This window comes from Chiloscyllium punctatum, chromosome 36 (genome assembly GCF_047496795.1).
Source record: "Chiloscyllium punctatum isolate Juve2018m chromosome 36, sChiPun1.3, whole genome shotgun sequence".
Classification (NCBI taxonomy): domain Eukaryota; kingdom Metazoa; phylum Chordata; class Chondrichthyes; order Orectolobiformes; family Hemiscylliidae; genus Chiloscyllium; species Chiloscyllium punctatum.
The window spans coordinates 44,193,144-44,208,750 of record NC_092774.1 but is presented as its reverse complement, the minus strand read 5'-3'; the positions used below and the strand labels follow the sequence as shown (position 1 = coordinate 44,208,750).

Below are 15,607 nucleotides of genomic sequence, written 5' to 3'. Positions count from 1 at the left end.
TGTAAGGAACAACATTTGTGCACTCGTTATTCCTAAGCTGTATCAATGATTATGAGGACACCATGCAAGATTTCCAGCATTGTCAGTGGCAATTAACTACGTGGTTCGTGATAAGAAAGCAAGGAGGATCCAAACTGATATGGACAGAGATCAGATGGATTATTTTGTAGATTAATTACAATTTTTTCCTCTTTGGCATAACGGCCCTCAATGAGGAGTATCTCTGAAAAGCCAGGAGAATGGGAAATGTTAATGCTAAAAGGGAATTGTGAGTCTGACTATATTAGTTATTGGAATCTAACAAATGCAAGAAAGAGATGGAATGCTAAGAGGGTTGGTGTAACGACAGCAATCGATAAAACGAAGGAGTCGAGCATTGCCTTGTGGAAGTGAAGCCGATGGCATGCCCTTGCCTGCATGAATAGGGCTGAGATGGGGTTCATCCACAGTGTCAAGGTTCTGGAAGTGATTACGACCAACAACCTGTCTGGTCTACCCATGTCGTCTCAATGTTCAAGGGAACAAAAGAGCATCTCTACTTCCTCAGGAGGCTGAAGGAAATTTGATATGTCAACAAGCACTCTTATCAATTTTCACAAATGCACCATAGACAGCCTTCTCTGTGCATACATCATAGTGTGATTTGGCAACAGCTTCTCCCATTACCACAAGAAACTACAAGTGTCATGAACACAGCCCCGTCCATAACATAACCCAGCCTTCCAGCCATAGAAGAGGTGTTGATTTTCCATTGTCTTGGGAAACCAACTAATTGAATCAAAGACTACTTTCACTGCTGCTACGTTTTCTTCCAGCCTCTTCTCTCAGACAGAAGACATAAAAGCTTGTGCACATGAGCAAACAGATTCAAGAATATCTTCTTCCCTGCTGCTATTAGATTCCTGAATGGAACTCTCAAATATTATATTTCATGTTGATCTCGCTGTGTTCCTCTTATCTGCAGCTGTAACGTTTTATGTTCGCTCTGTCCGAGGACCCTATATACTTTGTTTGATATGATCTGCCTGCACTGCACCTAGGTATGTGTCAATAATAATTCCAATCAAATCAAAGTTGTTCGAAAGCAATGAACAGCAACTATGTTTTAAGGAGTTCAATCGCACGTAAATTTAAACATGAATGCACATATTGCTTCAAATTTGTGGCATTGCTAAGATTGGACCGAGACATAGTGCAAAATCTATTACCTTCACTTAAGTTAGGATGCAATTTCCTTTCAAATGAATTGTGATGGACATCCAGATGACAAATTTGTGAGATTGTCGGACCGTCCCATGAAACGACTTTGAAGAGACTGCACTAATAGTCTGAGCTAATCGAATAATGAGAGATTGACCGAGCATGTGCATGACAGAGTACCGTTGGTGTTTGATGTTAACGACATTAGTGGCAATGTGGATGTATGGAAACATTACCCGAGGTAGGCAATCCAATACTATCTAGAATGGTGAATCAGTATCAAGGAGTGGAACGGTCTGCTCCATGCTTTCATATTCCTGTCATCTCAACAGCAGCAAGCTACAGAATCGAAGATAATTAAAGCAAAAAGGACAGTAGCAAATCAACGAGAGAATGAATAAAATGATGGAAAAGTTAAGGCATTCCTAAGTATTCTTTCATTGAGCTATTTCAGGGAAGAAGGGGAATAATGAAAGCATTGGGGCGAACAGGAGTGGCCATTGTAACTGTTTCTGACAGAATTCTTTGTCTTCACTAAGGAGGGAATTAATGCAAAGAGTGTAATTAAAAAAGGATTCCAGTAAAATTTTACTTTAAATAATAATGAGAATGAAAGTATTGTAGAGTCAAACCTCCTGGAAAGTGCATATATATTTCGTGGTAAAAGGAACCCAGTGAGGTAATAATAGATGCTCAAAGGATCATTTGACAGTTCTCACGAAATGTATGTGAGGTAGCAGACGATTATAATTGTAAGTCTACAACTATTCCAGCCTCGAAAATGTCTTGATGGTCGACCAGAAAGTTAAAGACCAGTTAGTCTGTACTCCATGGAGCGCAATTTACGATAACCAATTTTGAGAGGTTTAGGTGGAATGGTACTAAGAAAGAGATGGACTAATCATGGAAAGTCAGAATGAATTTGTGGAGTGAACATCGTGTGTTTTGAAGTTGAGCGATTTCTTTTGGTGCAATAGCATCAAGGGGACTCTTAGGGATAGCATTTCGGTAATGTCTAAATGGATATAGTGAGGCACTTGCCAAGTTCCAACGTCGAAGACTTGACAGAAAAATAAAGCCCATGAAATACAAGAGAATGCCAAGTTTGATTACAAAATTGTGTCACCGACAGGAAGCAATGTTTAACAATGGAGAATGCGTTCCTTTGTTTTTGACCATCTCCAGTGTTGTATGACACGACTTAGTGTTTTATCGCTCGGAATTGGAGGTGTACATTCATGATTTATAGTTTAATGTTAAAGTTTTGATTTGGATTTCGTTGATGATACAGAGGCAGTGGCGTCATTTACATTAATGATAATGGCCGTCAAATGCAGCTCTATATGACTGGTTCAGTTCTGCTGGTGAAATATGATAATTTGAATTCAGTCTGTAAGTGAGAATATATGAAGTGAAGAGGATGTCAGAAACTTTACAGCATACGTCCACCGGTCCATGATTGCTGAAGTACAGGTGCTGAAGTGATTTTTTTAAAAAAGGCATGTGTGAACCATTGAGATGTTTTCCTGCTTTTGATGGAATGTTGAACACAAAATATATTCAATGCTCGAACTCTGTGGTTTGTGTATTGAAGCAAATGCAGCAGTTTTGTGTCGAGTCCAAGTCACCACGTTCGTGGAAAGGCAAAATTGTTCAGGATAGAGGACACCATGTTATACAAGAGTGTTGTGAGAAATTTTAAATGGATGTACCATTGTTGTTTTCCTCCCAAGACAGGCGGCAGAGTTCTAACTACATTGAACAATACAAAATAATGAGGGGTTTATATAGTATGGGCAGCGACGTCATGGTATTATTGCGGGGAAATTCATTAATGTATTTTAGACAAGAAAAGTAATTTGTTTTACAGTCACATTCTGTAATTAGATCAAACTAACTGATCATCGTTTAACCAGAGGGTACCTCTTAGGACGACATGGGAAGTAAGGGAGAGAAAAGCATTTCCATCCGATGTTGAGGGCTGTCTGGGATTTGCTTCCTGGTTTGATGGTTGAGACAGAAATCCTCAAGTTATTTGGAAGCAGTTTGGATGTGAAACTGGGGTGGTGTGTCCTTCAGGTAATGCTGTATGGTTCTATAGTTCTGTGCAATTTCATTCATAACGTGATCACTAAATTGATCTCTGCAAACCTGTCAATGGAACTTTATTAGTGGGAGCTGTTTTGAACTTAGAATGAATCATTTTGGATCAAGGTATCAGTCAGTTGGAGAAATGTGCATTAATTACAGAAATTGAGCCATGATTTAAAACAGGAAAAAAAGGTGGTCAAATAATTGATTGGTTTTTTTACGAGGAAACAAAGTTGAAATGCTGGCCTGAAATTGCAAGAGGAAGAGAATCAGTACTTTTCTACAATTGTCAAGTCACAGAATACATTTCGGAATTGAGAAAACATATATAGTGATCTGTACTGAACAGGCCACTGGTTAAATCTTTATATGAGAACTGGCGTTCTCTTACCCATTCCCAATCGTTGCCTATTTCATGTAATCTTTCATACCTATTTAGCATCTGATTCCAGTTAATGCCTACGAATGTTCTGCACTGAGTGATGTCAAGTGTAATTATTTTAGATGGATTTTCTTTCATTGTTGTTGGTATCAAAAGGCAAGATATTAGTTGGTGGTCACCAGATGCTGTTGTCATCCTCACTTTTTTCTCCGAACGTGAAAAGCGCAATTGTATGGGATATTAATACACTTTACAGATCCATAGATGCACAGAATCATAACAGCACAGAAAAGACTCTTTGCTCAATCGTTTCTGCTCCAACGTGAACTAAACGTGCACTAATTGCAATTTCCTGCACTTGTCCCATATCCTTGAATATTGTGATATTTGAAGTATATTTCCATTTCTTTAAACTTTGCAAGGTTTCCAGCCAACGTGAGAAGTTGTTGACAGTTAGGAACAAGGGAAACTTGAAGACCTTCTACAGGTATATCAGGAATGCAAGAATGACTGGAGTAAGATTAGGCCAATCAAAGATGGCTTTGGAAAGTTGTGTGTGGAATCTGAGGACATAACTGAAGCGCTTAATGAATACTTTTCGTCAGTTTTCACTTTGGAAAACTGAAATATTTGTGAGAAGGCAGAGATGCAGACTATAAGAATTGATGGGATTACCCTTGACAAAGTGGAGGTTTTCGAAATTTTGGAAGATCTGAAAATAGTTAAGACCCCTTGGCCAGGTGGGGTTTATCCTTGAATGCTCGGTGAAGCCAGTGAACAGGTTGCAGAGCCCATTGCTTCGATCATTATGTCACCATTCCTGACAAGAGTAGTGCCAGAAAACTGGATGATAACAAATGTTGTTCCCTTGTTTAAGAAGGAGAGTCGGGACAACCCAGATAATTATAGGCCAGTGAGCCTTACAGTGGGTTATAAGAGCTTTATGATTACCTGGAAAGGAATGATTTGATTAGGGATAGTCAACACGTTTTTGCGAAGTGTGGGTCGTGTCTCACTCACCTTATTGAGTTCTTCGAGAAGGTGACAAAGAAGGTGGATGAAGGTCAAGAGGTTGATGTGACGTATTTGGACTTCAGTAAGGCGTTTGATGGGATTCCACGTGGTAGTCTACTGTACAAACTATGGAGTTTCGGGATTGAAGGTGATTTAACGGTTTGGATCAGAAATCGGCTAGCTTAAAGAAAATAGAGGATGGTGTTCGATGGGAAATGTTCATCCTGGTTCTTGGTTATCAGTGGCATGCCGCAAGGGTCTGGTCTGGGGGCACTGCTGTTTGTCATTTTTATAAATGATCTGGATGTGGGCGTTAAAGGATGAGTTAGTAAATTTGTGGATGACACTAAGGTAGGCAGAGTTGTGGTTAGTGCCAAAGGATGCTGTGGGCTACAGAGGGACACAGTTAAGATGCAGAGCTGGGCTGAGAAGTGGGAAATGGACATTAATGTGGAAAAAGTGTGAGGTGGTTCACTTCAAAGAAGTAACGGGTACGCAGTGTACTGGGTTTGAGGTCAAATGTTTGGCAGTGTAGATGAACAGACCGATCTCGGTGTCCAGGTGCATAAATCCCTGAAAAATGCCACCCAGTTTGATAGGGTTGTTAAGAAGGCATATGGTGTATTCGCGTTTATTGGTAGGGGAATTGAGTTTCATAGCCACAAGATCATGCTTCAGTTGTCCAAGATACTGGTAAGGCCGCACCTGGAATATTGCATGCAGTTCTGGTCACCACACAATCAGAAGGACGTTGATGCTTTGGAAAGGGTTCAGAGGACATTTACTAGGATGTTGCCTGGCATAGAAATAAGGTCTTTTGAAGAAAGGCTGAGGGAACTGAGGCTGTTTCCGTGGGAGAGAAGAAAGTTGAGAGGTGTCTTAATCAAAATATATCAGATCATAACATGGTTAGACAGCAGTGAGAGCCTTTTTCCTCGGATGGTGATAGCTAACATGAGGGGACTGAGCTTATACCGAGGGCTGTTAGATTTAGAACAGATATTCGGGGTAGTTTCTTCACTCAGAGATTGCTAGAGGCGTGAAATAGACTGCCTGCAGTAGTAGACTCGCCCAAGTTAAGAGCATTTAAATGGGTCATGGGAATACGTAGAGATAATAATGGAATGGTGTAGGTTTGAAGGGCATCAGAGCATTTTCGCAGGTCGGTAAAGCATTGAAGCCCGAAGGGTCTGCACTGCGCTTTAACGTTCTATGTTCGATGTTCTATGTTCTATGTTACCTCGCCAATCTGTGCATTCCAAATTCTCTTGACATGTTGAATGACACTCTGAACCTCATGCCCCTGTCGTGATTGACTCCTCAACCAAGGGGAGCAGGTGTTCTCTATTAAAACTTTCCATACCTCTCGTAATCGTATACACGTAAATCATTACCCCTTCTGTCTACTCTGTTTTGAAGAAAATGATCCAAACCTATCTAGGGTCATAGCATAGCTCATTTTCTCCGTCCCAGGCAATATCCTGGTGAACCTTCCCTCTCTCCCCTCTGATCCTATCACATCCTTCCTGCCATGACAAGATCAGAACTGGACATCGTACTCCAAACCTGGCCTGACTGAAGCTTCGTACAAGTCCAAAATTACTTCTTTATGCTCTATGGCACAACAGATGAAAACAAGTGTGCCCTAACACTACTTCACCTTGTTTCTTCTTCCAAAGCATATTATCTCGCACTTATCAGCGTTTATTATCACCTGTCTTAGTTCTCCAATCACCCAATAGGATTTTCACTATTTACTACTCTTCGAAATGTGGTATCTTCTGCAAGTTTGCTTCATATTCCTCCTCCCCCCACATTTTTATCTGAATTTTTTGTGTATCTAACGAACATTAAGGGTCCTTAAACTGCTCGGAGTGGTGTACCGTTTCACACAAGGCTCCAGTGATCCAAACAGTCTTCTATCATTGTCTTTGGGTTCTATTACAGAGCCAGTTTCTGATCTGGCGTGAACGTTTTTGCTCAGGTCCATGTGCTTTAACTGTCTCTAATAATGTGCAGAAAGAGGTCTTTCAAAAGCTTTGATGCAATCCATATATAAACTACATCATCTGATCTCCTGTTGTCCAAACATTTTATTGCATTTTCAAAAATTTCCAACAAATTTGTTAGACATGACATCCCTCTGAGAAAGTCATGTTTACTCTTCTCTGCCCTCTATTGCCTGTTCTCACAACTATATAGTCTACTCTGTCATGGAAGTTCCATGATAGAACATTAATTTCTTTACTGAAGTTTACTCAGTCTGACAAAGAATGTATTAAATATCACACAATTGCCAGTGCCTTGATATTAGAGAAAATTTACCTGGATTATTTTTTGTCGCCGTGACTAATTTTTCAAAAAAATTTTTCCAGTAATTGCAGGTATTCCTGAAATAAAAGAGGACCCGGTAGACTATGACATCGAAGAAAATGAACAAGAACATTTCGATGGAGATGCCAACAGTTCATTATCCATTATGACGTTTGTCGTCCTGTTTATTCTCAGTACGCTGTACAGCACATTTGTAACTGTGCTTAAGGTAATAACACATTTTAATAGCTGTGTTCCATTCGGCTTTCATAGATGAAATCATGCTAATCTGCACATAATAATGCAGAGCTATTACTCAAAAAATCATTAATCCTCTTCAAATTGATCTTGAGTGATTAACTGCCGTCTTGAATAAACGTCCTCATGGGATGATTGCATAGAGGAATGCAAGCACACATTTTAAAAAAATGCGGGATTTAGGAACCAAAATATGTCAGTCATTGAAATAATGCTTCACCCGTAGTGTCAGCTCATAAAAGGGTAGAAAACTTGTTTTTAAAAAAAACGGCAGTTCATACTTGGTGGTAATAAACTCGACACGGTGAAATATATTGAGACCCGAGAGTATAAAGGTAAAAAAAAAATCGAAAGAAGTTCAGCACAAATTGTTTGAAATAATTCTGCATCTCCATGAACGAATGAGGAAAATATTAGTTAATGAATCAGATTAACTAATTAGTTTAGTTTAGATTAGTTTAGTTCAGATTAATTAATGAATCAGATTAACTAGTGACAGATCAAAGTGAATTTATAGGAAAAGCATGAGAGGCGAAAATATTTGTAACACGCAGGATTCTTCTAGATCTTTACAGGATAGTTGCAGAAATATTTTAAAAAATATACCTTATAAAACCAGATTCTAGTCCACCAGTTGCATTTGGAACCAGGAGTTTTCAGAGCACTGCTCCTGTGAAGTGTGATTTTTAGCTTTATCCACCCCAGTCCAATACCAAATCCTCGACATCATGCAGAAAGATTGTTTGACTTGGTGGTGGATTAATACAGTCACAGAACGCACAAACGCAATTTCTGCAGAGTTGTGCCGATCGAACTATTCTACTCGCACATTCCAGCATTTGAGTTGTATGTTAGAATTCTTGAAGTGGTCATCCACGTAAAGATTTAAATATTAAAAAGTTCTTTTTCTCACTTCTACTACCCTCCGAGGCATTGCCTTGCAGATGCCCAGTACCGTCTGGCTGAACAAATACTTCATAAAGTTCATTCTGACACACCGACCCATCATTTTCCATTATGTTCCTTCCTCACTGAGCACCTAATTAAAGGAAACAATAGTTTCCCATCTACCCTGGCCATGCCACTTGTAGTCATGTACATCTAAATCACGTTCCCCCATCTCTTTTCTCTGTTGTAAAGAAAACAACCAGGATGAACAAAGCATCTGTTAATATTTAGAGCTCTCCAGCGCTGCTTAATCTTCTACAAACTCCGTCCACTTAAAAGAAAATTCCTTGGTGTCGTGTTGTAAACAGAACTACACACAGTAATCCAGCTGTGGACTAACCAAAGTTTTGTAAAACTCCAACATAACCGCCCTGATCTCACATCTCTAAAATGCGCACTGATAAAGGCAAGGGTCCAGAATGTCTTCTTAAAAAAACGGCACTGGACATCCACACAATTTTGAGTGGGCAACTCTAACATCTCCAGCATATTTGTAAAGAGGAATTGGTTCATCACATCACTCCCAATTATGTTGGCACTAATTAATACTGCTACCAAACATACTTCTGTACTCTGTGACCATCATCATCAATATCACCATTAGATAATGATGATTGAGTTACCAGTTCAATACATAGGTTTGATGGATCTCAAGAGTTATTCTGTTTCACTGCATTTCGCTCAGAACTAATGTCAACCACCTTGTATAATCCACCTTAATAGAAATTCACCATGATCACTGCAACCATCCAAAATCCATTTGATGTTTGAAGGCACGGCATCGTTTGAGTGACTCTGCATCATGCAGAATCTACCACCAATATATCCTTCTTGCCATGTGCGCTCTGCACCCAAACACAAAGTGAGGAATTCGGTGTAACTATAACAGGATGTCCCGCTCATTGTGTCCCACACATAGCCTTGAATTATTAATCTGTAATCTATTAATGAAATACAGAAGCTCTGAAGAAAGTTCACTGACCTGCAGCATTAAATCTGGTTTCACTGTACAGATGCTGCCGGAGGTTTTCCATCAATTTCAAAATTTGTTTTTGATTTCCAGTATCCACAGAACTTTAGCTTTTTGATTAATGAAAATGCTTTGTCTGAGAGAAAAAAATCCTGCATGACAATTGGTTGCTTTGCAAACAGGTGAAAGCCTCATTTCACGGGGCACCCGATTGAAATAGTGAAGAAGATTCATAGATTTTGTTTTGGGATTTTCAAGGAGTAGTCAAGGGCCTTATTATAATTTTATGTTTTAATCTCTTGTGCTTAAATAATACACACAGACATATGGTGTCGTCAGTTCATTCTTTCAGCTTTGCTAGAGCATTGAATACTGCAATTTCCCACTCTAACTTGATTCTCAGCAGTTTGCCGATATATGCTGCAGAGTGCACTTTTACATTTTGTCCTTAACTGGCCTCTGAAACACATAATTGCCCCAGCATTACTGCACTAGCGATCGCTTTGTCAACTGCAAGCTCGGTTTTCAGTGAGGCCATTCTAAGTTGCAAGCAGGATGATGGCGTCGAGTGAAAATCAATTCAATTAATTTATAAACAGGAACTCAGAATTTGCTGATGTTTTGTAATAAAATTTGAACTGTCTTCGCCAACTGTAAACGACCTTACATTTGCCCAAAAGAGAGAAAATGCTTGAAAATATCAGCAAATTTGGCAGCATCTGTGAGGAGAGAAAAGAGCAGACGTTTCGGGTCTAAATGACCCTTTGTCAAAGCTAAAAAAAAGGGAGAAATAGGGAGGTATTTATACTATTCTGAGAGAAGGTGAGTCGTGGCTCCAGAAGCAAAGGTAGCAATAAAGAGGTGATAATGACAGTACAGAGAGAGATTATAGGGAGATTAGGAGCTGTGAATGACCAAGGCTGAAGCCAGAACTATGTGGCAAAATATGTGAGGGATGGGGTGGGGAGGCGGGGGGGGAGGGGGCGTGGGGGGGAATCAGAGAAGCAGAGGCAAAATGGAAAACAGGGCGGAAGGGTAGCAAAGGGGGAAGAAGAGAGGAAAAAGATGATGAGAGAGTGGGGAGCGAGAGAAAGAGAGACAATCAAGCAATAATAGGTACAGAACAGTGAAAAAATAGAAAAAAAGAAATAAAATAAATGAAATGAAATTATGGAGCAAAATGAAAACAGAGGGGTCGAGATGTTGAATGTTGTTGAATTCAATGTTGAGATCGGCAGGCTGTAACATGCCGAGTTGGAAGATGAGCTGTTGTTCCTCCAGTTTGTGTTGAGCTTCACTGGAACATTGCAGCAGGCCAAGGACAGACATGTGGGCATGGGAGCAGGATTGTGTATTGAAATGGCAAGCCACGGGAAGGTCCGGGACCTGATTGCGTCCAGAAGAAAAGGTAGCAACAAATAGGTGATAATGACAGTGTAAATATTATAAATACCTCTCTATTACTCCCTTTTTTTTTGCTTTGAGAAGGGGTCAGTTATACTCGAAACGTCAGCTCTTTTCTCTCCTTACAGATGCTGCCAGACTTGCCGGGATTTTCCAGCATTTTCTCTTTTTTGGTTTCAGATTCCAGCATCCGTAGTATCTTGCTTTTTTCTTACATTTTCCCACGCGGGCCGTGATCTGCCTTTATTTCCTCGTATTCGCTATGCTACTGAACTTAATCTCCTCTACAAAACATGAATCTATGCTTCATTTATTTTTCTTCCAAGTCCAAATTTCTCTTAGTACGTTGCATACATGAAGAAACGTCTAACCAGAGTTGAGGTTACCTGGTCATGGAGTTTTGTCAATCCTTTCCAGATCACAAAACAAACCACTCGATTTCATAATGATAGTCTGCGATTTGCCTCTTGTGTATGCTTCAGAATATTAAACGTTTTTATAGATTTTCTTCTCGTAATTATTGGACTTTTGCTCTCTGCAGGTGAACTGACCATCACTGATGAAAACAATTACTTCTGACTTCATTGAAAGCTTGTGTATGAAGCTCCATCAGATGCTGATTAGAAATGGCATTGAATTGATTTTTGCTCTCAATCAAAATGGCCCTTCCACGGTATCACTTCAACGTGTATTTTAATGTGATCTCAACTCAGGAATGAGAACTATTTGCATATTGTTGGTCCATAACGTTTATCTTCACCCTTTCTTTTTGAAGTGTTGGTGTTAAACAAATTTAATGAAACTGCCACAAGCTGAGCAAATCACTCTTCCTCATTTAAATAAGCTGAAGACGAATCGTTGAAAGTTGCCAATTGTCGGCAACATTTGAAAAAAATGAAGTGTATCCTATGTTACTCACCTGCTAGAGATGTGTTCAATACATCTTTGAGAAAGGTAACCAGAGAAACCTTCCAAACAGGCACGCAATCATGTATAGAATTCTTACCCAAGAGCATGAGATAGATAAAAGCCTATTAATTTGACAGAATGTCGAGTCATTACGATAGAAGACATAGAAAATGTATTTTCCAAGAATTGGAAACGCATCTACAAGTATGAGTATTTTTCTCCCCACTGTTGTTATTAATTATCTGACAGTGAGAGCCGAGATTTCCTCTGTTCAGCATTTTTATTTGCGAAGTGATAAGGCTATCAATGCTGAGTTTGAGCATTGAGCTGGAACGATTGAGAATATCTTCAGGATATTTCGAGATACAGAGCCCAGCGAACACTTAGTAAAAATTCTTGAGTGTCGCATACAATTTGTTTAGACCTTGAAAAAGTCGCAGGATTTCACATTCTCGTAGAAAGTCAATGGACACTGCCATTACTATCCGTAATACCACATATGTGGAAATGTGTTCCAATATAATTGCCTATTTCAAACAATGGTTACGAATTCCCAGAAACATTGTTGTTATGAGACAATAGGTGCACTAAAGCAATTTCATGAAGGGCTATTTTCAAACAGAGTTCAAATGATTCATTGTCTCTCTGTACGAACAAAAACAAAAGAAGTCTAATTGGCACCAGATACTGTGTAACATCACAGTTAAAAATTAGCTGATTTCTGTGCTGTTTATTTTGCTGCAAACCTTCCAAGTTGCAATGGAAGTGATTAAATGTAAGAGAATACATTTTCTTTTGAGTGGATCAGATATTCATTCTTGAAATTCATGAGCCATTCAAAGCCTTGTAAGCTCTTTTGCTTTCTCAGTACCTTCACTCTATTCCCACATGTGTTTTCAAGCCTTTGAGTTACTTTTATTGACAAGCCTGCAATTCTTATGATTTTCAAAATAAATGAAGTGTCAGAAACAGATGAAACTTGCACTCATTTATGCAAACTGCAGAAATGTAATGCTGCCAACAATAGATATCACTGTTGTAATATAATTTAGTTATTGCCTTTCCACTGTTGTAATATAATTTAGTTATTGCCTTCCTATTCTGTCAAGGCAGTGGTGTGAAATGTACTTGCTATTATCTACTCCATATTGCCAATCATTTCTATGTTGTTGAAATCCTGACCTTCAATCTAACATGTTTTCAAAATGTAATGTTATTCAGTTCGTTCCACTGATAACGTCAGTATTCACAGATTTTCGCCTCATAAATGATTTTCCTTTTGCAAATAAAATCAGTTTTTAATTTAGCAACCGCTGTGCAGAGCTTTATTCATTTACTTTCAGTTTGCTGGCCGTAACAATCGTCAGATTGAATTGAAACTCAGTCCTGTAAAGTAGGAAGCATTGACACTCTCAAACCTTATTGCCCATCTGCAAACTCTCCTTGCGAGATCAGACGTTTTCATCTGCTACAATCTCTGTTACATAGGCGACTGCAGAGTATGTCAGGATGTTAGCTGAATTGAAGGAGTATTGGCAGGCACTGTTTGATCCCTTGCAATGTATGTCCTTGCATGTATGCAGAGTAGAGCAACGAGGTTTGATAATTATCATGCAACAAAGATGAGGAATAAAACGTCATTGAATTACTGCCACAGATATGAGTCATCAATGGAATCTAGTTTTCAGTTCTAAATTCTTCCTGAAAGACAGTCAGAATTACATCTATCTGTACTGACTCAAAAACGCTATTCAGTAATGAATGAATCAATTATTGAATACTAATCAGCAGATCCTGATACCTTGGCACTGGAAATTACTACCCAAGATCCATAAACCTGACTACCCTGGCTGCCCGATCATCTCAGTTTGCTCCTGTCCAACTGAACTGATCTCCACATACCTACTTACTGTCCTGTTCCTCTGGTCCAGGAACTCCCCACATACATTCGGACACCATCCATGCCCTCCAACTCTTCCAAGACTTTCACTTCTCTGGTCCCCGAAGCCTCATTTTCACCATGGTCGTCCATAGGGAGAATGGAACTCCATCTGCCATGATGAAGGCCTCCAAGCCCTCAGTTTCTTCCTGTACAGGTACCTCCACTAGTAGCCTTCCACGAACACTCTCATTGATTTGGCTGAACTGACTCTCACCATGAATAATTTCTTCTTTGAATCCTCCAACTTTCTCCAGTCAAAGGGGCACCCGCATGGGCCACAGCAATGCTTGTCTCTTTGTCGGTTATGTTCCACAGTTTCACTGGTTCCATTTGCCAACTTTTTCTCCGCTACATTGATGAGTGTATCAGCACCACCTCGAGCCCCCACGACGAGGTTGAACAGTTTGTCAACTCCACTGACACATTTCACCCTGACCTGAATTTCACCTGCATCATCTCCGACGCCCCACCCCACTTGCAGGACATTTGCATCTCCATTCACGGTGACTGACTCAACACTGACATCACCTACAAACCTATCGACTCCCACTGCTTCCTGGACTAAACCACCTCCCACTTTGCCTGCTGGAAAATCCCTAACACTTATTCCCACTTGCTCCGCCTCTGCTGCATCTGCTCTCAGGAGAACCAGTTCCACCACAGAACAAACCAGAAGGCCTCCGTTTTTGAAGACAACAACTTTCCCTTCCATGTGGTTGAGGATGCCCTCCAACGCATCTTATCCATTTCTCGGACCTCCCGACTACCCCACCCCTCCAACTGCAACAAAGACAGATACTCCCCGGTCCTCACGTTCAACCCCACCAATCTCTGTATACATCTCATCATTCTCCTGCATTTCCATCACGAACAAATGAACCCCACCAACAGAGATAAATATCCCTCCCCACCCCATCCACTTTCCAGAAAGACTGTTCCCTCTGCAACTCCCTTGTCAATTCCATGCCCCCTTCAACACACCTTCCTCTCCCAGCACCTTCCCGTGCCAACGCAGGAATTCAAAACTTGCACCCACACCTACCACCTCACCTCCGTCCAACGCTCCAAAGGAGCCTTCCACATCCATAAGAGTTTTACCTGCATTTCTACACATGTTGTTTACTCTGTCCTTGCTCACGATTTTGTCTCGGTGACATTGGAAAGACAGGAGGCCTACTTGCAGAGCACTTCAGATAACATCTCCAGGACACCACAAGCAACCAACACCACCGCCCCACGGCTGAACACATCAACTCCCCCTCCCACTCCATCAAGGACATTCAGGACCTGCGCCTCGTCCATCGCCACTCCTTAACCACCCGACGCATGGAGGAAGAACGCCTCATCTTCTGTCTTGGGACCCTACACACCACACGGCATCAATGTGGATTTTACCAGTTTCCTCATTTCCCCTCCCCCACCTTAACACTGTTGCAAACTTCCAAATCAGCAGTACGCTCATAACTGGTCTGGTCTGGTCTGATTTATTGTATCCATTGCTCCAAATGCGGTCTCCTCTCCATTGGGGAGACTGTGCGCCTCCTAGCAGAGTGCTTTAGGGAACATCTCCGGGACACCCGCACCAATCAACCACACCACCCTATGGCCCAACATTTCAACTCCCCCTCCGACTCTGCCGAGCACATGGAGGTCCTGGACCTCCTTCACCGCCGTTCCCTCACCACCAGCCTGGAGGAAGAACGTCGCATCTTCCGGCTTGGAACACTTCAACCCCAGGGCATCAATGTGGACTTCAACAGTTTCCTCATTTCCCCTTCCCCCACCTCACCCTAGTTCTAAATTTCCAGCTCAGTAACTGTTCCCATAACTTGTCCGGACTTGTCCTACCTGCCTATCTTCTTTTCCACCTATCCACTCCACCCTCTCCTCCTTGACCATCCCCTCCCCCACTCACCCATTGTACTCTATGCTACTTTCTCCCCACCCCCACCCTCCTATAGCTTATCTCTCCACGCTTCAGGCTCACTGCCTTTATTCTTGATGAAGGGTTTTTGCCCGAAACGTCGATTTAGAAGCTCCTTGGATGCTGCCTGAACTGCTGTGCTCTTCCAGCACCACTAATCCAGAATCTGGTTTCCAGCATCTGCAGTCATAATTTTTACCTTTAACTGGTCTGACCTGTCTGCCCTCCTCTCTGACCGATCACCATTACCCC

At 40.9% G+C, this 15,607-nt stretch overlaps 1 gene segment (V, D, J or C); it reads left to right on the top strand.

The window, feature by feature from the left end:
- The window catches only part of LOC140460455 (Ig heavy chain C region-like), a 38,516-nt gene extending 25,772 nt beyond the window's left edge, over nt 1-12,744 (top strand). The window contains 2 exon segments of the C gene segment in view: nt 7,063-7,229; nt 11,122-12,744. Of these exon segments, the coding sequence occupies nt 7,063-7,229; nt 11,122-11,130 (176 nt within the window).
- The last annotated feature ends 2,863 nt before the right edge of the window (nt 12,745-15,607 follow it).